The sequence below is a fragment of the Sus scrofa genome, chromosome 5 (assembly GCF_054392235.1).
Source record: "Sus scrofa isolate SSC_HxYL_T2T_F1_AM1 chromosome 5, Sscrofa_HxYL_maternal_Yorkshire_Landrace_v2.0, whole genome shotgun sequence".
Lineage (NCBI taxonomy): Eukaryota > Metazoa > Chordata > Mammalia > Artiodactyla > Suidae > Sus > Sus scrofa.
Window position 1 is genome coordinate 11,866,349 of NC_139387.1, and position 25,064 is coordinate 11,891,412.

A 25,064-nucleotide genomic window follows, 5' to 3' on the forward strand; every position below is an offset into this window, starting at 1 on the left:
TCTACACACTAGGAAAATTGTTCATGAAGTGTCTTCCATTTCAATCCAAGAGATTTTACCATCATGCTTGCAAAGAGATACTGCTCACCAGAAACATGGGACTTCTTTATTTTTAATATTCCTGAATTACTTTATAAAGTGGTTGAATTCGTTCCTATTTAATATAGGTCATTTCAGTATATTGGCCAAACGTGAGAACGCATTCTCTCTGCTTAGTCTGTGTCAGGTATATATTTGCTCAAATATATTTTATCTTTATGTCTAATCACATCAATTTCTGTGCATTACATTGAACACTAATTTCCCATGTTTTCTTTCTTGTTAACTAAATCACATGTTTACATGGAAGATGGCAAGGAATAAGTCCAGTATTTTATGGGGAATGGCCTAAAATTGCTTTCAGCTTAGTAAACTAATTTCATCATTACTCATTGTGTTCTAGCCTCCTCGTGGCATTTGACATAGGGAATATTGGAGTTCTTGTAGAATTTAGGTGAATATTCCCAGTGAGTGATGCAACTGTGAAATGTGTCCATGTTTCGAATGCCACCACTCTTCTCTGTAGAAGAAGTATTTTTTAATCTTTGCCTATATCCCGTTACTGAAATAGTTGAAGGTTAATTAATCACCACTTGGCATCAATGCTTTGCATTTTATCAGCCTTCTCATTATGAATTAAGGCTTTTTTTTTTTTTAACTAAAATGCAGTTGAGAAGCAGATTACTTTTTAATGTCAGACTTTAACTGTCATTAGAGACTCTGAAAATGGATAGAATTGAACCTCGCAGATGAGTTAATTTGCCTGCTGTGGGTAATACAGAGGCACAGCATACTTGGGACATCGCGGAGTGTAATCCTTCTGTCCTGTAAACGCAACAAAACGTCATTGGGAGTAGAATTCAGAAACTTCCCAGCTGCCTATAAACAAGTTATTTAAATACTCAAGTTAAAATTATAATATGATGACCTCACTTGATAGCTTATTATAACAGAGGAGGTAGTAGTGAAAGTCTCTGACATGTTTAGTTGAATAAATGATAAACAGATCTAATTTTAAGCAGCCAAATCTTGATGTAACCAGTACAAAGAAGAAAATCTTATCTTTGTTCTCTACTGCTATTCCATGTCTTTTGGTCCCAAAGTAATGTTTTGGGAAAATCATATGCACAAATACCTCAGAAGGTTTGTAATCTGTGTTTCAATTATAATAGTTGAGTGTTGCTCAGGATTTAAAAAAAAAAAAAAAAAAAAAAGTCACGTATTTTCTTTGTTCAATACAAATTCAACAGGAAAGTAAACTCTTCTATTCCTTATCAGCTAATCAGCTACCTTCTCAGTTTTACTCATTTAAATAAAACAGGTCATGCCCAGAATCTCAGTTATCAATTATATTTTTCAGAATTCCATGAATATTCTTATGGTTTAAAAAGAACCCTTAAAGTCTTCCAGTTACTCCTCCCACTCTGGATTATATTGTTACTATCTGGGATCCCCACTGCACCTTTCAATTCTTGGACCTTGGACCAATCACCTTAACCTTTAGCTCATTATCTCTGCTTGTGAAAGCAATGCATTGTGGGTATTTTTGGTTGTGTTTTTTTTTTAATTACATTTCTCTGTTTACTTTGGTCAGAATTGATTGACTTGTTTTTCCGAGGTGTTGCATTGGTTCTTAAAATGCTGAATAATAATACTTTGCATGCTTGTGTGATCAGCCAAATCTTATCGCATGTCTAATGTGCAGGGTGAAAAGCAGGTGATGTATGGATATCAGAAAAAAAAATACACGATACTGTGAAACTGCTAACAAGACATGAGACATAATTATGAGACATAACTTTGCATACAGGTCCTGCCCTAATGGAATTCGTTGGGTTCTTTTTTTTTTTCCCCCTTTCATGTTAAACCCTTCTCTACACACCCGCTGCCCCCTCCCCCTACACACACCCCTTTTGAAGCTCTTTAAAGAAAAACTTCCTCCTAGGACAAGTTTATTGAAAAAAATAAGTACTCCAGATATGCAAAGCTGATGTGTCCAGTGCAGCAGATCTCCGATAGCTGTCTCAGGCTGTCTGGGCATGCTCTTGGTGGTTCTCCTCTTACTGTAATACCACATCGGCGGGTGGCGCATTCCTTCATCGCAGTCCTTGCCCGCCTTGCCTGTCCCGGGGCTGCAGAGCGAGCAAGCAAGCAAGCGGGTGCCTGCACTCCTCCCTGACGCGCTCGCCCCAGCCCAGGTTCCGTATTCATACATCACCTGCCCGTGTAGAGCGCATGTGCATGCTGCCGTCCTCAATAACCGGAATGTGTTTCTGTTCTTTTGTTTTTTTGTTTTGTTTTTGTGTGGATTTTCTGCAGTGTGGTTTACCAGGACGGATTTTACGGTGCTGACCTCTATGTAAGTACACACACTGGGGCCTTCTCGACCCCATCCCCTGACAAGCCAGCCTTTTTTTTTCTGTTTCTTTGGTTTGGTTTGTTTTTTTTTTTTTTGTTTTTTTTTTGTTTTTTTTAATATAAGTTATTTAATTTTTATTTTCTTTTTCCTTGTGGATATATATATATATATATTTATATATTTAAGAATGCAAGCATGCTTCTCTGCCACTGCGCTTGCCCCTGGGTGCAAAAACTAAGCCTTTGGGTTTCCTGATCATTGCTAGAGTCAGTCTACTGGACATATTCTTTTCCCTTCCCCGTCCCCACAGATGTTCTGTGTATCACTGATGTATTTGCGAGATGATCAGCAGGTTTAAAGTCTTTTTTTACTGTCGTACCATGTGCATACATAAATAACAGGACTAGCTTAGCCTTAAATCAACTCTTTCCCCTTTCTGCTTTTCTTCTCATTTCACATCCCTCTTTAGATCATTAGCGCTTTGATTTATGTAGAGGGCAGTGAGCTTTCTGAAATGTGTGTTTCCCGAGTTTACATAGGCCGAGAGAGCATTATCTCATGACAGTGAAATAAGGAATCGATGCCGGTGAAGAGCGGGTAGGAATAAGAGGAAACCAGGTAACTCAGGGCCTAAGGCTTCTCTGCACCAGAAAGTCCACAGCCAGTGCGGGGCTCTTTCTTAAGAGCCGTCCAGAGGGAAACATCCAGAGGGGCAGCAGCAGCAGCCTAGAGTCTTCCACAAACGTTTACCATCTCACAGGATTTGTTGATTTGACCAGCTACATTAACGCCTCCGTTATCATCGGTTATTTAAACTGTCTAGCCATAGCTAAAGTTCCGTGATTGGTTGTCACATGTTATTTAAAATATGGACAGAGTGATCTGACAGACAAGTTTTTGAGTTTTGAAGTCTTATTAGGACCCCTCTCTAAATGGTCTTTTTCTGAATGCAGGTTTAGTCCAATCACCAAAATCATTAAGAAACCATTTCCTAAGAAAAACTTGTCAGCATGAAATGATTCCTTGGACATAGGTTAGAATTGTCTGGCAATGCTTTCTCCGCCCTGACCTTCTCAAAGCAATGAACTAATGCCACAGTCTACCAGAGATTCTCTGGCAGCCTAAAAGCATGGAGCTCCCTTGTGGCACAGCGGGTTAAGGATACGGTGTTGTCACTGCGGCGGCTCAGGTTGCTGCTGTGGCACAGGTTTGATCCCTGGCCCGGGACCTTCCAGATGCCATGGGCACAGCCAAATAAAATAAAATAAAAACATTCATGCACTCAGAGGTTGTATTGCAGGAAGTGGAGGGAGGATAGAGCAATCGCTGAGATTCTGTGGGTAACTACGAATGGTCCTGTTTAGAGTAGGCCTTCAAAATATGCTCTAATTTAACATGCTTGGAGGAACCTCAGCCACGATTTGGTCCAACCCTCTCTCTTTGTAGATATGTTTTTTAGAGAGTCTGAGACTTACCCAGATTCCATAAAGTATTTCTTTAGCCAAGCATAAAATCCAAATAATCCGTATTTCATTATCTCTCTTAGTCCTTTAATTAAAATCTACATCTTTCCTCATGGTTTTCAAGAAGTTATGAAAGATCTTTTTTGTGTGTGCTCAGTGAGACTTGAGGGTTGGGAAACTATATCCTACTTTTTCACCAAAGGGCACTTTTCTGAATATATGTGTTTACATTTGATCTTAGCATGTACATTCCCCCACATACATTAGTCCACATTCTCATGAAACTCATCATTACATTATTTATTTAAGTTGTTTCCTTGGAATCTGGTCTATTAGACTTTCACTTGAATTGTTTCTTAAGTCAGATGTGGGCTTTTTTGTTTTTCTTTTCCTCTGGTATCTTCCTTATTGGGATATTTCTTAAAGTGTGGCCTACTCCTGTCTTATTAAGATTTGTCTGCTTCCACCTTGTTAAGGCAACCAGCCCAATATTTTACAGGTCTCTCACTTCTTTAGTTTACAATATATGATTTTATTAATAGAGAGATGGTTTTTTCTGTATTTGTTGAGAAAATACTCTTGCGGTTTTTGTTTTTGTTTTTGTGTTTTTAATCTACCAGCTAGATCACCTTATCCAGGTGAACATAAGTAATTCAGTGACCTTGCCAAAACATTTTTTTGAGCATGGCCCCTTGTCACCTTAAAGCAGTTTCTTGGAGGAAAAAGTTGGTCACGAGTGCTGAAATAATATCCAGCTACGGGAATGAAAACCAAGAGTATGTGAGGAGGGAACTGTTGAGCGAGGCCTAGTGTAACTTTTCATACAGTTTTTAAAACTTCATATTTTCTATTCCACGTGCGAGGCGGCAAAGGAGACCTTTAAAAACACACAACTACAGCAAACTCTGTCATTTTACCTTGAGTTTGTTCTGCTTCTCTCTGTACATTTTGTTTTCCCTTCTGTGGAAATCTTTCAAAGTACGTTTAGTTCTTATTTCCTCAGAGACTAGAAATAGAAAGAGACGAGGGTTTATCTGGTATACAATGTGCCCTGAAGCCGAGCTTAAAGAAACAACGTGAGGGAAGAGAGTTTAAGTTGCTAGTTTTATTTAAGTTGAATTAATTTAAGCATTTACCTGTAAAGGTTTAGTTTTTGGTTTTTTAAATCTCTTTCCCTGTTCTGTTTCTAGGCTGTGATCCCTGCTGGCCATTTTCTTCCTTGCTGTGTCTTGCGTGGCACATTCTTTTCTGGAAGAACTGATCTAGCAATTGTGCCCATGATTTGTAAAGCGACTCCTAGGATAAGACTTGGGAGTGTAGCAGATGGTGCCTGCCTGCCCCCCCACCCCTTTTTTTGACCAGTAGAAAAGACATAATTCACCCTAATTCACTTTTTTAACGGGATAACAAACTGCTCCTCCTTCTCATCCTGTGAAAAGCATGCTTGCATCCAAAGGAAAGAAAAGGCTGGTGGGCCCCTTAGCGGGCTTTTTTGTATGATTGTTTTCCTTCCACAGCTGTGTTTTTTGAACTGCTCTTCCTGTGTTCTGTTATAGAATAGTCTTACAGGAACCAATCATTAGCGCTAAAATACCTCAGGTAGGAGTGCCAGTGTGACCTGCCAATCAATCAGATTGTGGATTGCAGTGAAAAAATTGAATTATACTAACCATTCCAGCTCCACGTTAGAGATGGGAACAGAGGCTTTTTTGGACAATCAAGACTTGTGAGCGTGTGATCTAAGCCCTGCTACCTCAGCAGTGCACCCAGTCAAGTTCCTTACACAAGGGCACAACCTCCAAAATTCAGTGCTCCTGTCCCATTGCCACACATCCGCACCAGGTGTGTCACACGCACTGTCCCATCACTGCCACCTCTTTTAGTTTGTCAATCACATTGATCCATGGTGTTTAAAGTGGTCTTTTATATTTGGAGAGCCTAGCAGTTGGGGCTGTTTTCTTACCACTACGGAAGAACGAGAAAAGTGAGAAAGCAGACTCTGTCTCAGCAGGACCATCTATCCCAAATCGGGCCCCGTTGTGAAATCCTAATAGTAACTGGACCGTGCTGCTACGTCAGCTTGAGGTTGTCTTAAAACCTAGACATACTGGGACTCTAAAATGGGATCATCTCCTTCCCTGGCCCTCTTTTCCTTTCACCCTAAGACGGGATTAGTGAGTTCATTTGGATAGGAATGCACTTAGAAGATTTGCTAATAGCTGGATGCAGGAACCAAGAAAACAGTAGACAGCTCTTTACGATTCAGTTAGTTTATTTATGTGGCTACCCAGCAGGATTTGGGAAAGAAACTAATTTGGGGAGATATGGAATAGTAGTGTTTGAAGGGCTTCGTTGATAAAAGGTCATCTCTCATCTATCATGAAAGTAATAACTAAGCAGAAGATAGCAAGTTGGTCATGAAATTTTTTTCCTTAACCTCAATTTTAAGATAAATTTAAAACATTTCCTTAAAATTTTTTCACCTCCGTTTTCCAAAGTAGGTCGGTCTCTCAGTCCAAAGCGTTAACAGTATTAATCATTATTACGAGTTTTGCATTCATGTCTGTGTTTTTCACATGTAGTCCGAGGTGCCATATTACCATTGAAGAGCTCTGTTCTCCTAAAGAGCCTCTCCTCGTACGAGTTCAGTCTGGAGCCGTGGGTCTCAGCTGGGATGGGGAGGAGTGAAGGAAAGGAAGGAATCAGAGTCACTTAGAGACAAAGTGATGCCCAGAGACACAGCACTAGACCCAAGCCAGATGGATTAGGTCTGTGTTCTGCTGTCAAGATTTGAAGCATCACATCTGCCATTCTCCCCACCCACCCACCCACCCACCCCTACTCTATAAATCTAAACACCACATGTAGGGAAGAAGCTTTAATTTTGTCTGCTGGTCTTGAAAAACACATTCTTTTCCTTGTCACATAATGTCATTGTCTTCCAGGTAGAAAGAAGGTGTCTTGACATCACATGCTCACCAAAGTCCTGTTTTAATGTAAATCCTAAAACCAAAATGTAAAAATAAAATTAAAGGCCAGGTGAAAATCCAGACAAGGGGAAAGTCTACCAGTGAGAGGTTAAACTTAGACAGAAAGCTGAAGGTGGGGTACAAGAGGGACGATAGGCAGAACCCTTCCACCCTGTGCTGGTTAAAACACAGCTACAGAATCAAGGGGAGGGGGGGATCACGTGGCAACTTGGTCAAGTTCATTAGACCATAAAATTGATTCAGGGTGGAGTAAGTAGAAAATCCCTAGGAAGTGACATCAATCAGTGGAAAAGTAAGACTTTAACAAGGACAGCGAAAGGATCTTAGAGGTACCAGCATTTTCCTTTGAAAAAGCTAGAGGTTGAAGGCAGGGCCGTGCTACAGATAAGTGAGACGATACAATGCTTAAACAGAAGAAATACTGTAGAAGAGCACTGGGTCCGAATTCTGGGTGCTGATAGTGGGCAAGCCTACCAAGTGAGCACTGCGGGTCGGAGCTGAGTCGCACCACGGGGTCAGGAAGATTGAATAGGGGAGTGATGGAGCCCTGGGCTGCCCTAATTGCGAGCACTAGACGTCATTCAGAATGCATTTCAGAGGAATAGAGGGTAATGATTTTTAAAGGGGCATGTGTGTATTTGGACCAGGCTTAGCCATGCCAAATTTATTGAGCTGTCAGATTCCAGAAAGCTGTCCGTGTGTGCCCTCCTACATTAGGGTGTGCTGTGGCCATGCTAATCCCCATTTTTTGTTTTATTTCAAATCACACACAGATAGAATCTGCAAACTGCTTCAGATCAAACAGGTCTGATTGTGTGTAAATACATATGTCCTTTTTAATTTTTATTATTAATGGTTGCTTCAGTTTTGCATCAGTGCATGGTTAAAAGCAATACACATCAGCTATTTCATGACTTCATATCTCCAAATGAATTATTTCTCCTCTTTTTTTTTGTTTGTTTGTTTGTGCAGTCAGCTGAAGAAATGTTAACATCTCACTCTAAATCTCTCAGTGGAGTCTCTGTTCCCTTCTCTGATATAACAGATGGGTTACTGCTTGTTATAATTATTAACATTGTGGTGTGGGCCAGGGCTAGGGTGGGCAAGATTGACTATTTCTTGGGCTGGGGAGGGGCCAGTCGTTAGGGTCTGGAATGTTAACTCAAGTGGTGACTGACTGTTTCCGTAATACCAGGTCGTTGTGGCTGCACGCTCTAGTAATTGAGGCTGTGTACTTCACCGAGCTTGTGGTAGAGCCTAGGGCAAACCGCTGTCCCAAGAGAATGCTGGGATAGATAGAGTTAGCCAATCCGAGTCTGAACGTGGTGATTTTGCTGGTTGTTTTAGCTCCAGATGTTGGCATGCTTAGTTTTTAATGTGATTAATAAATGTGGCGCCATATCCCCTCCCCACGCCTGAACCCTGTCTCTCCTACCCCCCTTCCCCGCCCTTGTTCTTTTTGAAAAACTTAAGAAACAGCAATGAAACCCTTGGTGTTTCAAACTGCACTTTGTTCTCATGTTCTATAAACCACCTCAGACTCGCTAGTAGAAATGAACGTTGAGAAAAGGCTCTCAGCCCAGAGTCCTTATGCATTCCAAAATCCAGAATAGAAATAAATATATCTGAATTTTTGTCTCCTTATATTATGTGAGATATTTTCTTGAATAACCAATGTAAAGCACCAGCAGAAATACTTTGTACTCAGAATACATCTAAGAGGAGGAAATCCATGATGTACAATTGAATTTTTCAAATTTTGGGGTGGTCACCAGTGAATTACCAAATTAGTTTATTAAAATGTTACCTGCCTGTCCTAAACAAAGACCCCCCCCCCTCCTTTAAAGGGCTTCTCTGTAGTACCATTATCATAAAGTAATTAGGAGAGTAGACATGTTGACATATTATTACCTGCTTTTAAAAAAAATTAATGTAGTTTTTCTTAATGCTGATATTCTTCTTGAGCCTTTTATTGTCAATAAAATTTTTGCATCCCTGTCCTGGGTGTTCTGAATTTGAATAGCAGAGGACCTCATCAAATTCCAGCTAAACATTAGAGTTCACTTAGAATAGAAGGTAAGGATTGCACATAGCTTATCTCCACTTCTTCTGGCTTGGAAGGAGACTTCTTTCCCAAGGCCTCCATTTAGAATTTAATTGCTTTTATGACCCTACCTTTTTCAGTTTTTAAAGATTATTTTGGATTTTGAAGGAATGCCAGAGACAAGCCTCCTGATGCTGGTTTACCACCTTATCGTAGTTTACAAGGATGTTTTACAAAAGATAGCCCTCCTATAGACTTCACACTAGTAAACTGTAATTCTTAATAAGTAGAACCATCTCTAGTTATACTGAAAAATTGAGCCTTCAAGGTTTATGTAGAGCTTAAAATTTCAACCATAATGATTAGCATGTTGTTTTGTTGGGTTTTTTTGTTTTTTGTTTCTGGCTGAGCCAACAAGTATGCAGAAATTCCCCTGCCAGGGATCAAACCTGTGCCATAGGAGCGACCTGAGCCACTGCAGTGACAAGGCCAGATCCTTAACCAGCTGAGCCATGAGGAAACTACATGTGGTTTTGTTTAACAGATGTTTTTTACCATTTCATTTCTTCTTTAGAAGTTTAAGGAGAACAAAAAGAAATAAGGTAAAAAGCCACTTCAGCTAGTTTACATGTAATGTATATATTTATGTGTATATGTACGGCAGCGCATGTGTCGCCGTCTGGATGTGCGGCTCTGCTCAGGTCCGTCTGGCCTGCCCATTCGCGTGAGCCGGGCTGGAATTCAGAGGAGCACAGCCTCTGCGGGTGCTGCCGGCCACAGCCCTATCCATTATGGTTTCACTGCCAGTGTTTGGTAATATTAATTAGAGCTTTCTTACTTATATGAATATCTGTGGGAGGATTTGTAATTGAGAAAGCAGTGTTTACTTTTCTTAGTCATTCACTTGAAGAACAAAGGAGGAATCATACAAAATCACTGAAAGCCAATCAAAGATTTTTTTTTTTTTTGAATGTGTGTTTGAATCTACTTCTGATGACTTCAAGCAGCATAAATTTAAAGAGCAAGAATAAATTTCCTGGAGTTTCCATTGTGGCTCAGTGGAAACGAATCCGACTAGCATCCACGAGGACGAAGGTTCAATCCCTGGCCTCGCTCAGTGGGTTAAGGATCCGGTGTTGCCGTGAACCCTGGTATAGTTTGAAGATGTGGCTCGGATCTGGCGTTGCTGTGGCATAGGCCAGCGGCTACAGCTCCGATTCAACCCATAGTTTCTTCCGTTAGAGAAAGTATAAATTGTATAAGAAAGAAGCAAAAAGCCGTAGAAACCTCTAAGAAGGAATTTCAGGTTTTCCAGAGTAAGGTTTGCTCAGAATAAAAGCATCAGGCTAGAATCTGCCCTTTCAGATGCCTAAGAACAGGGTCCCCTTAGAAAATACTTGCTTTCAGTCCTAAGAAATGACACTGAAGTAAATTTGAAATTTCTTGGAGTTCCCAAAGTGGCGCAGGGGGGTTACGAATCCTACAGCAGTGGCTCGGGTCACTACAGAGGTGCAGGTTCAATCCCTGGCCCAGTGCAGTGGGTTAAGGGATCCAGTGTTGCCGAACCTGCAGCCTAGGTCACACCCATGGCTCGGGTGGCCCAGGGATGTCCATATATGCCGCAGGCGCGGCCATTGAATAGGTAAATAAAGAAATAAAGACAAACTTGAAACTTCCTTTGTGAACATAGCAAAAATTGAACATTGGAAGGAATAGGAAGTAGCAAGCACAGGGAAGGAAGCGTGTGGGAAATGGACACACTAACCTCCAGAAACAGGGTGTGCTCCGGCTCACTGCCAGGCGCTGTCCGGGTGGCCCCGTTGAACAGCACAGCTGTATCTGATGGTAAAAGATTGTATTACTGTAAAGCAAGAAAGTACTTGCCTGGAGTTCCCCGACGGCTCAGCAGGTTAAGGATCCAGTGCTGTCACTGCTGTGGCTCGGGTTACCGCTCTGGCACAGGTTTGAGTCCCTAGCCCCAGGAACTTTGCACATACTGTCAGAACGGCCAAAAAAAAAAAAAGAAGTACTCACCTGAATTATTAGGTTTAGGTAAAGATAGATGAATTCTAGAGATGTAGAGAAAAAGAAGGAAAAGGCGCTGGCCACTTTTTTAAATAGCCTGTCTCACGTGGCACTTGTGCCTGACTCTGAAATACATATAAAGGAGTGCATATGCCTCACCCCCACAGTGAGAACCCTTTGAGTATTTGGTTCATCTAAACTGTAAAAGAGCAGGATGGGGGAGTTTGAAACTCTTTAGGACTGATAGGATATTTGAACCCTTGGAAGAAAAGCCGAGGACAGGAAGAATCCTAAAACCTTATTTAGGGAAGGAAATAAATGCAGTTAAATGCTCAAGGGCGTTGTGGTCTATTTGAATCTTGCCCTAGGAGCCTCAGCCCTTTGTAATCTGATGTGCCCGCCTCTGGAGTAGCAGTTGGAATTGGCGCACTTTTTCTGTAGGGGCCGCGTGGTGGAGATTTTTGGCTTCATAGGCCTCACGGTCTCTGTCACAACTACTTTCAAAAACAGGTGGCAGAACTGCACTGGTTCCCAGATGGAGGTTGGCCAACCCCTGATATGCACTGGTTCTTCCTGCTAAATACGCTAAATTGTCTTAGCCTTTGGCAAGGGCACTAAGCCACAGGGAGCCTCACACTGTATGGGCCCTTTCCTCGTGTAATGAAGTCTCTTAGCAGTAGGTCAATCTGAGTAGCCTCAGAGAAGCTGAAGTTAACGCATATAAATACAGTGTGTTTTAACTCTGTAATTTACATTTCCTGTCAGTCAGAGAAAGTTCTCTGGACCTCTTTGTAAATATTTTCCCTTTGAAAGTTCCAACAAAGGCAGATCCCAAATCCTGTCTTCATTTCTTAGAGCTGAGAGGAGGCAGTCTATCTAGTGTAGTTTATTTTTGTTACTGTTACAAATTGGAAAGCAGATCCTTGCCCTCTGTGGAGCTTAATTTTGCAACAAATAACATGCAGACTGATGCAGTTTGAAACATTCTCTTCCCACATGTGTGTCTGTGTTTGTGTCTGTCTCCATGTGCGTCCCGTCTGTGTATGTGTATGTACCTGTGCGTCCGAGTGTGGGTGGGTGTGTGTTCACCTGTCCACCCAGGGGAGAGGTATCTGTAAAGTCAGGTCTCTTCTCTCCTGTAGGGTGGATATGCAGCCTACAGATATGCACAGCCTGCTACTGCAACCGCAGCCACCGCTGCTGCAGCCGCCGCCGCCGCTTACAGCGACGGGTATGTACAGAGAGCCACGAGCACTGTGCCATCCCCATGCCTCCCCTTGCCCTCCCCACACCATTCCAAAGCGGCACCTGGCACGCGGGGCTGCCTGCTGACCTGGGCGCTCTGCAGCCCTTCTCCCATGGGCTCTGTCCCGCCAGAAACCCACCCACTCCGGCCTCTCCGCTCCCTCCAGCTTATTCTGCGACTTTCTAGCTTTGACCCCAGTTCCTTCTTGCTCATCTCCAACTCCGTCCTTTTCCATTCTGTAGAAGTACTTGAGGAACTTTCCATTACTGCGTTTGGGAGTAGGATAGATTTATTTCCATTCTGCCAGTTTCCTAATAACAATCCAAGACCAAGTGACTCACAAGTCCTCAGCACAGGAAACCCCTTAGTTTGGGGGGATTACTATCTTTCCTTCATTTCCCTGATTGTACCTCTTTTTCCAGTTATGGCAGGGTGTACACAGCCGACCCCTACCATGCCCTCGCCCCTGCCGCTAGCTATGGAGTTGGCGCTGTGGTGAGTATACGCACCTTTGTTTTGAAACATTTTACTTCTTCTGACTTTTATCCCAGACTACAGAAGATCTGGGGAGGTAATCATGTCACCCCTTCTTCCATGGCCAATAGAACTATCTAGAATTTTCATATCTCTTTCTCAACCTGTGTGTGATGGTGTGAGCCACCTGGACGGGTGAAGGAGAGCCGAAAAAGGAATGAGTAGTGACGTGTGCCTGGAGTAACAGCGTTGTTTGGGAGAAAGAAGGGGACGGGTTGATGTTTTTATGCTGAACAGGTTGATAATGAATGCGTGCCTGGGGCCATTTTATTGATGGGTCTTAGCAAAGACTTGGAGGCATAAGACTCTCCAATTTCCACAGTAAACTTTGCCAAAAACGTAACCTGTCTGTTTCAAATGCAAATGCCAAAGGATATCCCTGCTATTCCTAAGCCTTCTGGTAAATAGTACTAGAAATCACCAAGCGAATGCCTTAGAAAGGTATTTTACTAGTAGCATTTTGGAAATACGGTATTTTCATAGTTACACCCCACGTCCATAGAGCTCATCGAGAGTAAGCCCCACTGCAGTATTTTTGTGTTGGCCTGGACGCCCCCACGTCTCGTGACTGGGACTCACTGGCTTCAGCAAAGACTGGCATTTCCGCAGTGATCCCTCCTTGTGCCAGACATTCTCTGCCATCCACAGTGTCACTGGGAAGCAGCCTGGGAACATGGATGGCTGTGTTTCCGAGGAGGCGACGCGATGGGTCTGTTTAGACGTAAAGGATGAGCCTGCCATTTCTCACACTAAGTCTCCACCGGCGAAGATTTGTGGAAGGAAGTAGTAGGGGCCTGGGGTGGGGATTTAGAATTGAGGTAGAGACAGTGTAAAGAAAGTGATGGCAATTCCTGAGGTCTTATTTAGTGCCAAAATGGTGCAAGTCCTGTACTAAAGGAGTGACCCAGGAGAGCGAGTCCTAGGGAGCTTCCGATGGAAAAAGGTGAGCCAGTAGATACAGATAAAACAAAGGAATGAAGCTCAGTTTAACTCGTGTGTGTGTGTGTGTGTGTGTGTGTGTGTGTGTGTGTGTGTGTGTGTGTGTATAAAAGTCAGATATGTCAGGAAACGACCTAGTTGATATACTTTACAAATTACCGAGGACGTAGACTTTCTTAGGTGAAAGATGAACTCGGGTCTAAATCCAGCACAGTCTCAGACATGGGATATGCAGAGATGGAGGCCAGAAGTAACGTGTTCTCACTGTCAGGTGATGGGTAGGAAGGTGAAATTGGCAGCCTGCTTTAGGTCACGGTTGTAATGAGGTGATCAAGGTAAAACAAGACCCATACTTTAAAAAAATCAGACGTGGTTTTATTTACAGACCTAGTTTTAATTGTTCTGAGTTTCCCTGGGTGCTGATTCACGTGAATAGGGAAGTGAGCCTTCTCGTACTCTCCCTCGCGAGTGTAAGTGAGACCTTTGCCAGTACCCAGGGGGAAACGCCAGCGTCTTAGAGGCGGAAGTTGTTTCCTGACCTCATGCGTAGACAACATCTAACCAGCTGCTTTGAAGTTTCGAAGGAAGCTGGTTTTTATTGGGGGTTTTTTTGTTTTGTTTTGTTTTGTTTCAAATCCCTTCTCAGGACATATGTCTTCTTTTTTAATGCTTCTCTCATCAACCTTTTAATTATTTTTATGTCTTTAATTACTGCAGGCGAGTTTATACCGAGGTGGCTACAGCCGATTTGCCCCCTACTGAAGTGACGTGAGACCCCTGCAAATGGGACAGCCCCCCAGTTCATGAGGCCTGGCTATTGCAATATTTACTAGTAGAGGAACTCTATAGCAAGATGAAGAGGAAAAACAAACAAACAAACAAACAAAAAAAAAAAACAAAAAAAGAGAGAATACTTTTTTATACCTCACTATGTTCTTTGAATATGTATTTTTCCTTTAAATTTCTGCCTTTAATTCTTTTGTTCCAAAGATTGTGCATTTTTTTCTTTTTTCTTTTCTTTTTTTTTTTTTTTAAACTGTGGTAAAAAAAAAAAAAAATGCATTTCCATGTCTGTATGTCCGTGCTTAGCTTATTCTATCAATCACGGAAGAGGCAGTTAATGAGGAAGGAGAGGCATTAGGAGCGGATAAAAGCATCTGATCAGAAATCAGCAGACAGAATTACCAAAGTGTGTCTGGTGCTGCGTGGCTGGGGAACAAGAAGTGGGAGAGATCTCTCTGCAGCAGGATCTCCTCGTCTCCTGAGTTTCTGGTCTTTGGCAGGCAGTTCTGATTGGCTGTGGCTGGAATCCACACACTAATAGATGGTAGGAATTCATGCTTGCAAAGCAGGAGAATTACGAAGACACTTTCCTCTCCTCTTCCCTCCTGGCTTCTCCATTCTTTTTACAATCCTCTTACACGCACAGCCTGAGCCGGTTGGCATCGTTTTTGGAATTATGGTATTAATATTTCCAAACACACGCTCAGACTGTGGATAATAAACACCTCATTAGGAAACCGGTCTCAGAATGAACTCTGGAGTATGAAAAAGATCATTCTTTTCTCCCCTGGAACCCCAGCGTCCCTGCTGGGCTTCTTCCCTGTTCATTGAACCATAGCTTCGCTCATCTCTCCTTTTACTCATACCCTGCTCCCGTGTCCTCAAGATTCAGGAATTTCGGACCCAGGGACAGACGAATAAATAGCCAGTGACCAGATGTCTCCCAGATGTCTGGACACAGCTTGAGGGCCAGAATACAAATTGTTGCGCGCCAGTGAAGAGGGAGAGGGCGAGAAAAGGGGTGTTAGATGATGTCTGACAAGGCACCTTGATGTCCCTCACTCTTTCCCAAAGTCAGCGCAGAGTCTGAAACACACAACAGAGACTCTGTTGGCAAAAGATAAAGCACAGAGTCCTAGATCAGCTGTCCCTGGAGGTTTCGGTGAGGAGGGCGTGTAGGGCAGGCAAAGGCACTTTGTCTGAGCTCCAAAGCCATAGGAATTTTCATCTTCCAGCCTTTACGAGTCACTTCTCAGTCCACAGTCTGGGGCCCTCGCGGCCATTCCACCCAGCTTCTCGTTTCCTCCAAAGACACCCCACTGAGCACCTGGACCACTTGGTCTGTGCGAACACTACAGGACGTGAACTAGGAGCCCTGAGGCTGCCCCTCTCCTGCTCAGGAAGGTGGGACAGAAGCGACCAGGGTCTCATTTGCTGCCAGAAAGAGTCAGGTGGTAGCCTCAGCAGCGAGTCACTGCTCTCGCTACCCAGCTTCGACTTTATGTCTCTTTTCGAGGTAGAGGAGACAGTGTTTCTCCTCTGGCTCTTAGCTATTAATGGTAAAGGCAAGGGTCCTGCAGCATTTCCAAAAGGAAGGCATTAGAAAATAGAACAGCACGGTCCGTCTGGCTCCCTGGTCTATTCACATTGGTACTAGGGTGACCTTTCACCCGAGGGATAGCTGCTAAAGGGAGTAATTCAGAGACATGGAGCTTCTGTTATGGGTTTGTTTTGGTTTGCTTGGTTTTGTTTTGTTTGTTTTGTTTTTTTTTTTTACTCCTGCCTCCACACATGTTCTTGACCGATACCGACTCGTGTCCCTGAATTAAAATGACTGACATGTGACAGCATCAAGCATTCTTTGTAAGCAGAGGGATGTATCTGGCAGGGACCTGGCCTGTCGTGTAGAATACATATCCTCTCCCCCTTCGGAATCCTCTCTCTGCTAATAACCGGGAGAGCCACCCTGAAACCAGGGGGGGCGTCAAGGAAGCTAGAGGCCTCGATGCAATTCTTACAGATTCTGGGGAGGAAAGCACAGAGTAGGGGGTGCCAAACTGCCCAGTCCGTTGGCCATTTTTTTAAGGGTTCCCCTCCCCGAGCCAAAGTTTGGTTTGTTGCTGTTAAGACAATTTTTGTTGTGTGTGTGTATATATATATATTTTAGTTGGGGTGGGGGATGGGACGTGGGGCTCTCACAGGTCTAGGGAATGAGGGCAGGGAGGATAATTTTCCCTTCTTTCTTTTGCTGTTGTTTTAAGGGAGAGCTTTTACTGACTCAAGAAACAGAGAAATTTTGTGTCCTGTTCAAATAGGGGCCATTCTCACAAATGGCAAGCCACGACTCAGTGGAGACAAGGCCAAATTCTAAATGTTGTATCTGTAGCAGGAGAGGGAAATCGGGCAGTGAGTCCAAGAATGTTCTATCTATTCTTTTTTCCAAAAAGAGGTAAGGATGATGGGAAAGGCAGAGAAGGCAGCTCCCACAGCCCCCAAGAGCGGCCGGAGCCTGAGCGCTTGTGCATTTCAGTTCAGCTGGTTCTGGCTGAGGACTCCTTAGGCAGGCTCCGTGGTTTCCAGCGGGCCTCTGCTGCATTTCCAGGGCTGGTTTTAACACTGCTTCCTTCGGCTCCCTGTACTAAGGACTCCGTAGAGCCCCGCTTGTTATTAAAGGGCCCTTGGTTTTCAGTGTCAGCACTGAGAATCCAGGCTCTCAGAGCGCCTCGGTTTGATGGTCTCAACCTCCCCATCCGCCTTTGAACTTCGAGACTCCGTACAGGCAGTTTCATCAGAGGCAGGTTCTTCACAGCATCCGTGCTTGTTTATTCCTAACTCTGGTTCCCATTGGACTAAGACACAGAGTCAGAAGAGAGTTGGGCATCTTGGGAGTTTGTTAGAGGATGTGCTGGTGGATGATTCCAAAAACCCTCTCGATGCCGAGTCACAGTACGTGAATTTCGACAGCTCTGCTCCCGGCATGAGGCGGACGGACTTCTCTCCCGAGCATCTCAGTCTTAGAGGCCAGGCTCCTTGCAGGAGGCCTCTGGGGAAGACCTTCATGTGCACACCCCTCTTTCAGCCCAGAGAGCTGCCCTTAGCGCTTCTTCAGAATTCCTTACATTACCTAGTTCGACTCCCACCAACCCCCGTCAGCTGTTGTGAGTCATCATTTTTAAGGCTCTCAGGTTTTGCAAAACCTACCCTCCTCCTCCTCCTCCTCCACAGCCACAGTTGGCGTTGAACCAGTTTTACTTCCCCTTGAAAAAGAAGGGGGCTGGGGCTCAACTCTTAGTTCAAGGGGAGCTAGTGGAGAGCAACTCCACAGACATCGACAATTAGCTTTTCCTCGACAGAGTGACTCCTCAGGGGCTGAACTGCTCTTAGTTTAGTTCTACTTTCCTAGAAACAATAGCAGCTAAGTCAGTGAGCCACCACCACCCTCTAACTAGTCACGGAGCTTCCAGACGTGAGGGAGGCCTAAGCCCGGGATGGAAGCCACCCCAAGGGTCTGCAGGAAGGGCTGGAGCGCCCCCTTCCCCCTGGCAGGAGGCCGAGGCCGCGTGAGGAAGCCCAGAGGCGCTGTAAGGAGGGAAGGGGGCACCGTCGGGGCCGCCCCCCTTTCACCAAGTCCAGCCGCTTCTCTGCCGCTTGCAACCCTCTCACACAGTAACATTTGCAAAATCGCAGATTTGTTTCCCCCGGATAATAGGAGGCAAGGGACTTTGGGGGGTGGGGAAGGGGTAGTGGTGTTTTAAAAGCATAAGTTACCTGTTTGCACTGTTTTAAGATAGGAAAACATAGTGGGCAAGGTGAACATCCAACGTGATTTGTGTGTTTTTATTTTGTCATGCTCTTGAAAATGTTTGACCATTTGTAGTATACACCAGTGAAACTTGATTCTCTGTTGCATAAAACACTTTTTTAAAATTTTTTTTATTTTATTTTTTTGGAAATGTTACTGTCCAAAAGCCTCTTCCCTCCGTCCCCCTCTCCCCGTGTACTTCCTTCATACTTGCTTTACTGATGAGCCGGGCAATAGCCACCCGAAAGCTAGAGCGTGAAGCAGGGCCCTTTCCAAGTAGACTCCGGGTGTCCTAAGCCAGCGTGCGCCCCCTGGTTTAGTGAGTGCAGTGAGTCCCCGGCACCTGCCTTTCAAACGCGGCGTGCACACCAGCCTAGGCAAGTTCTCAAATTCCGAATCAAATGCACGAGGAGCCAGGAGCCGAGGGCTGGAGGGGATTCCTCAAGTCCTGCCAGTCGCCCGTGGTAGCTAGTTCTTCTCCCTGTTACCGGGTCTGTAACCAGTTACAGTTCACTCAGGAAAACGGTAGATCAATTCAGCCATGGTAGTGCTGGTTGGCAGGGACTGGTAACGGAGAGAACCGCTCGGCAGCCACAACTCAAACCCTGCCTTTAAGGAGACTGCCGGCCGGGGCGCTGGGTCCCCGCCTGGCAGGGACACACCCGCCGGTGTCGGGAGGGCCCAGCTCCCTGGCCAGCGAAAAGGGAGCATGGCTTCTCTTTTCTCTCCCCGCCCCCTGCCCGTTACCAACGCCAGAGTCCCAGGGGGTACAGAAGTTTTTGCATTTTTTAAACATTTTTTGGTTTGGTTTTTCCGGGGACTGATACATGCTTTAAGCAATGTCGACACCCCATCAAGACCCCCAGCCTAGTCATTTTCTTGTATTTTTTCTGTTCACAGTATTTTTGTGTGTGTGTGTGCTTGTTTTGGCAGCTCATTTTTGGCTGTATTATATATCGAGTGACGAATTGATCTTTTTTTTTTTTTTTTGGCCCCCCCTAAGGGATATGAATTGTTTCTTTCTTGTGTTATAATTCTGCTTGTGAATAGCTGGAGCAAACCTGGGACTGACACACGTAAGCCAGGGCTGCAAAGTGCCCAGAGAGCCAGTTGAGTTTCCTTGTCCCAGACAGGCGGACCTACTGAGTCTCTGAGCTTTTCAGCCCAGATCTTTGCAAGGCTAGAAATGCCACCGACACCCCCCCCCCAACTTTTCCCCCCATCCCCGCCCCCATGGCAGGGATGGAACCATCCCTACATGCCACATGCAGTTTCTCCGGCCCCCTCCCGTTGCCATGGCAAAACAGGTACCTTTGGGGCACGGGGCATCACATGGGATGCTTGTGTTATCAACCACCTCACCTTCCTCCCCTCCTCACCCCCCCCCCCCCAGAATCACTTCCTAGGACACCCGAGCTGCTTGCCCAGGGTCCTGTTTCCCTGCAGCCTCCAGAGAAGCACCCAGGGCTTTGTGACAGTCTCTACTCCCCTCCCCTTCTTGTTAAGAATCATATTGTATAGTAGCTTTCAGACCATACAGTATTCATTGGGTTATTCCTATTATTATCAAGTAGCTGGAATTGTGAAGGTCGGAGTAGTTAGAGCTTTAGCTTTTATTCCTTATTTTTTTGTATTACTATCCATGTGTATAAATTATTGATCATGTTGCTGGCTTTTATAAACTCTAAGCGAAGGAGGAGCACCGCCTCTGCCTTTGCAAATGGTAATGAAGCACTGTTTTTAAATAAAAGAGAGAAACACCATTCTCTGGCCTGCTTGTGTTGGTGCTACGAGACGTTGCCTCCTCCTGCAGCTCAAAGATGGAACTTGGATTTGACTTGTAAGATGGAAAAAAGGCGGCGAAGGCACCGCTCCCCCGAAGAGGTGAGGGGGTGGGAAACGCAGCCCAAGGCCGGGGCCTCGGCGCCCGCCCTTTGGCTCCTCCAGCCCGGGAGCTCCGGCCCTGGCAGGGGCTGCTTCCCCGCTGCTGCCTCTCAAACCTGCAGCTCCGCTTCCCCTGCATCCGCTCCTGGCGGGCGCGCCGCCACGCTCCCCAGGGGGCGCTCTCTCTGTCACCTCTGCCCCGGCTCCCACTGCCACCGAGGCTCCTGGGCCTTTGGGCTTCTTCAGCCACCCCCTCCTGCGTTCGTTTCCCTGCCAGTAATTCCCAAATCTCTGAAATTCCCCCTGAATCTCCGACTCCCAAATGCACGCAGTCACCTCTCTTCCTAGTTCCGGGCGGAGGGGTGGACCGTCCCCATCCCCCTTCTGCTACCAGACCTAGACCCCTGCTGGAACCCACTCCCGTCCCTCCCCGTCCTTCCCGTTCGGCCGGGAGAGGCGGCTTCCGTCGGGAGCTGACCCCACACCTGCGCACCCGCCGTCCTTCCCACCTTCTCGGGAGCTTGGCCCCTACGTCCCTCCCTCCTGGAGGCGAGCGTTCTCCTTCTTCTAGTCCCTGTGGCGTCGAAACCTGCAAATCATTTCGCACGATCCCAGCCCTCCCCTTCGTGACACACTTCTGGAATGCGTTTCAGCAGCCAGTTCCCGGCTCTTCGCCCCGAGGCCGCCCGGCCTCTCCCTCCAGGCCCCTGAAGCTGCCCCCTGTGACAGCGGATGGCGCTTCCCCGGGCGCCGGACCTTCCCAAGGGACGCAGATGGCGACAGGCCCAGGGGAGCGAGTCCCTCCGCTGCTGCCCGCTCCAAAGCTGGCGGGTCTGGCCTGGTCCCTTCCGCCGCAGCAGCCCCGCCTGGTCTGCTCTCCACACCCGCTGCAGTAGTAACTGGATCCTGTCCGGCCCTGTGCAAGGAGTGGTCCCCGTCCTTATTCGGGCTCTGAGGTCCTGCGGACCGCGCTCCCCGATAGTTTATCCTCCACGGGTCTCCTTGCACCAGATCGGAAGCGCCTGGAGGCCGGCTGCTTTGTTTTGTTCACTCCAGTGTCTGCAACGTACAAGCATAAATAATGCAGGGTGATACCCGCCCTCCCCGAATGGCCACCCCTGGTGATGCAGGGGATGCCGAGCGCCCCTCCCCGTGCTCTCCCACCCTCTTCATCTTCCTGGCAACCCCGTGGCAGGTGCTGGGAGGCCTCTTGCGGGTCCCCGGCGCCCAGGCTTCCTGCTGGCTGCACCAGGCAAGCCAAGCCCAGACTGCGCTTTCCCAGGACTTTTCTGGGGGTGGTGTTTACAGCGCGTAATCTTGAGGAAAGAGGGGTGTGTCCTGGGACAAAGATTCCACCTGCTCTGGAAGCATGGCTGCGCCTGGCTCAGGGCCCCTCAGCCGCAGAATGCGGGGTGCCGCACCCATTCCTCCGGTATCCACAGTCCCCCCCTCCCCCCGCCTCCACCCACATATTGATTGATGCTCACGCTGTGATGGACGGGGTGATAAATTCCTCTGACTTTGCCCCTGACCCAGAGTCCATGAAACAGCAATAGCTGCAGTCAACAGCTGCAAAAGCAGCGATGGAATTCCAGACCCAGCAGTGTTATTGCACGTGAAAGAGCAGGGAGCCGAGGAGAGAGGCGATGCCCTTTCACAGGGGTGGGCAGCGGCAGAACTGGGGTGCCAGCATCCGTGGTGCCCTTCCCTTCAGAGCGCTGGTATTACTAGGGCTTCCCAGGCAGAAACCCGAGAGCTGGCATTTGGTCCTCTCTCTAGCTGCCCCCCCTAGCCCCTTTTATAGGGTCTTCTTCCTCCACCTCTTCCCTCAGAAGGGTTCCCCAGGTAGAACTCGCTCCCTCCAGTCCCCTGAAAAGGCCAATTCTGCCTTGAGACTAAAGGCAGAGTCCATAAAGCTCTGCAAAGTCTAGGCCTGCCCAGCTGCCATCCCAGGCTCCTAACATTCAATATGTTGGCATCATCTTTCTATCCAACTCTTCATTTCCCTCGATCGGTAAAGTGGGGCAAGAGTTGACAATAACCATGTTAAAACACTAAAGGATAAAGAAAGAAAATGGGGGGAAAAATCTTGCTCAAAAGAAGGTGCCCCACCCCCTTTGCCTTGGGCGTGTGCAGATTCTTGGTCACCTTTTGCTCTTGCATTGGCTGGTTCTCCTGAGCCCAGCGCCGGATTCTAACAGCACCCCTGGAGTTCTCTGGTAGCCTAGTGGTTAAGGACGCATAGGCGTTTTCACTGCTGTGGCCTGGGTTCGATTCCTGGCCCAGGAATTTCCACAGACCTGGAACATGGCCCAAAAAATAAAAATAATAGTCCCTCTGTGACTCAGCGGTTAATGAACCCAACTAGGATCCATGAGGATGCTGGTTCAATCCCTGCCCTTGCTCAGTGGGTTAAGGATCTGGCGTTGCTGTGAGCTGTGGTGTGGGTCGAAGACGCAGCTCGGCTTGGACCCTGAGTTGCTGTGGCTGTGGAGTAAGCCAGCAGCTGTAGCTCCAATTCGACCCCTACCCTGGGAACCTCCACATACCTCCAGTGTGGCCCTAAAGTAGAAAAATAATAATAAAAATAATAGCAAGATCCCCCTGTGGCACAGAGGGATCGGTGGCATCACTTCTGCAGCGTCAGGATGCAGGTTCAATCCCTGACCCGGCAAGTGAGTTAAAGGATCCCACGTTACTGCAGCAGCTTGGATCTGATCCCTGGCCCAAGAATTCAAAACTCCATTTGCTGCAGGGCCCTGCGGCCAAAAAAAGGGAAGAAGAAAAAAAAAAAAAAAAAGCTCTCCTGACTCTAGGACAGCTCGGCAACCCCCGAGCTCCCTGTTGGTGTCACAGAATTGCCTGTCGGTGTGGGAAATCCTGCACACCTGTGCACAGACACACACACCCCTTGGAATTAGGTCCAGAAACCCAAAAGACGAGGCATCTTGGTTTTCAGCCCTTGCTGATATCATGCCAGCGGCCTCCCCTGAAGATACACTCACTGCCCCCCACCACCTGTGACCTCCAGCAAAGTGCAGGTGAGACCGCGTCCATTCAAATGACTGAAGAAGCTAAGCTCAGCAGACCATGAACTGGTCCTCTTTTTAAAAAATTCTTTAATTTGAACATAACTATTAGCTCCTCTTTCCGCTTCATAAAACAGTATTTCACATCTCAGAAAACTTGAAAAATACAGAAAGGTCGCAAAGAAAGGGGGAAAGTAACCAAAATTAGCTCTAACTCGCCATCACTGCCGTGGAACCTTGCGCTGCTTCCTTGCAGGGTTTTCTGGTTTGGGTTTTTCTCTTCCCAGGTGTGGGGCATGCGCTTCTCCCCGTCAGGTTTTAAGTGAGAAGATATATGTACAAGTTTCATCCTGCTGCCTTCCCCTAACTTGATAAAATAAACATTTTCCAGGTGAAGCCAGTTATTGACTCTCGTGAACGTCACTTGATCGCTACACAATGTTCCCTCGAGTGGGTGAATAGTGTGTGTTTAACGGGTCTCCTAGCATTGAAACACGTCAACAGAGTCCAGTTTTTCACAAGTGTAAATTCTGTCGCCATAAAGGCATAACTGAGTCATGGCTCTTCTCAAATCATTGGCTTTTCCTTGCAGGACACTGGGGATGTAGGTCAGAGCTCAGCTTGGGCTGCAGGTTCCGTGATGAAGATCCCATGGGATGAGGGATGGGAGCATGGAGCCGGTGAGAAGTGACATCTCAAGGCATAGTTTGTTTTAAAATAAGGGGCTTCTTCGAGTTCCCGGTATGACACAGTGGGTTAAGGACCCGATGTCTCTGAGAAGAGGAGGGCTCGCTCCCTGGCTTCACTCAGTGGGTTAAGGATCCATTGTTGCTGCAAGGTCTCTGGTGTAGGTCTCTGGTGTGGCTTGGATCTGGTGTTGCCATAGGCAGCTGCAGCTCTGATTAGACCCCTAGCCCGGGAAGTGCCATATGCCACAGATACGACTGTGTAAAAATAAATAAAAATTTTTAAATGCGATAAAGGGGCTTTTAAAATTATGAATGTCCTGTGCAGTTATGTACAGGTTGTGTTCTGCATGTGTCCTGACACCCGTTTAAGTTCACATGAATGGGGAGGTCGCCCTGCTCTCCAGCCCCATCTGTACACACAGAGAATCTGGTCTCTGGCAAACTCGCCTTCCATGCCACCTCTTTCTGGCATCCCCAGAGGTGAGCAGCAACCACGGCAGGTCTCCCAGTGCCATCGCTGTTGGGAGCATCTTTGCAAGTGGAAGGTTCCCTGGAGACAGCTTGGCCCAGAAGGAAGTGGGGTACTCGCCGCCGTAGCATCATCTGTAGCTGAACCCGGAACCTCCCAGAAGGTTCGCCTGAGCGCCCAGTCATTCCAGGGCTGGGTGAGGCTGTGCGTTCCCGTCCCACACCCCTTTCCTGTTTGTTCAGGTGACAGCTGGGCCTGGCACAATGCCCAGCATAGAGGGGCTCCATTGATATGTGGGCATCGGATAATTTTGAATGGTCCCTCTGGCTGGAAATGTGCCTGGGCCACAGGCAGAGAGGGCTCCGTGAGGTGACGGGCAGAGGCCCAGGCCTAGGACTCTATGGGTGGGAACAGAATCCAGAGGTACTGGCTTCTCACCACCAGGGGCCCCCTGACTCGGGAGAAGGTGGAAGCCCCCCATCCCTACCATTTACCCCTCCTCCTTGTTAAAGGGCTTATCTGGGGTCCATTCCCCTGCTGGGCCCCAGCGCCACTATCTTTTCCCACGAAAATACAGGAGATACAGGACTCATCTGCCAAAGGGTCCGTGACAGTCAAGGGAAGAGGCAGTCAAGGCCCTGTGGCAGGTGGATCCGGGATCTCACAGTTTCCCCCCCCAAATCTGTGCCCGGTTATTATGCTAGAACATGCACCCAAAGTGTAACAGTATATTGTGCAGTGGAGGCCGAAGAAAGCACCTCACGCCTTA

General features: G+C 46.6%; 1 protein-coding gene across 50 annotated transcripts in view; it reads left to right on the forward strand.

Annotated features, from left to right (window-relative positions):
* The window catches only part of RBFOX2 (RNA binding fox-1 homolog 2), a 272,076-nt gene extending 252,089 nt beyond the window's left edge, over nucleotides 1-19,987 (forward strand). For 18 of the 50 annotated variants that reach the window (XM_021090996.2, XM_021090998.2, XM_021091012.2 and 15 more), the window contains 5 exons: nucleotides 2,359-2,398; nucleotides 7,625-7,656; nucleotides 12,063-12,151; nucleotides 12,589-12,661; nucleotides 14,357-19,987. In XM_021090996.2, coding sequence (XP_020946655.1) covers nucleotides 2,359-2,398; nucleotides 7,625-7,656; nucleotides 12,063-12,151; nucleotides 12,589-12,661; nucleotides 14,357-14,411 — 289 coding nt within the window. In that variant the 3' untranslated portion in view covers nucleotides 14,412-19,987. 50 annotated transcript variants of the gene reach the window in all.
* The last annotated feature ends 5,077 nt before the right edge of the window (nucleotides 19,988-25,064 follow it).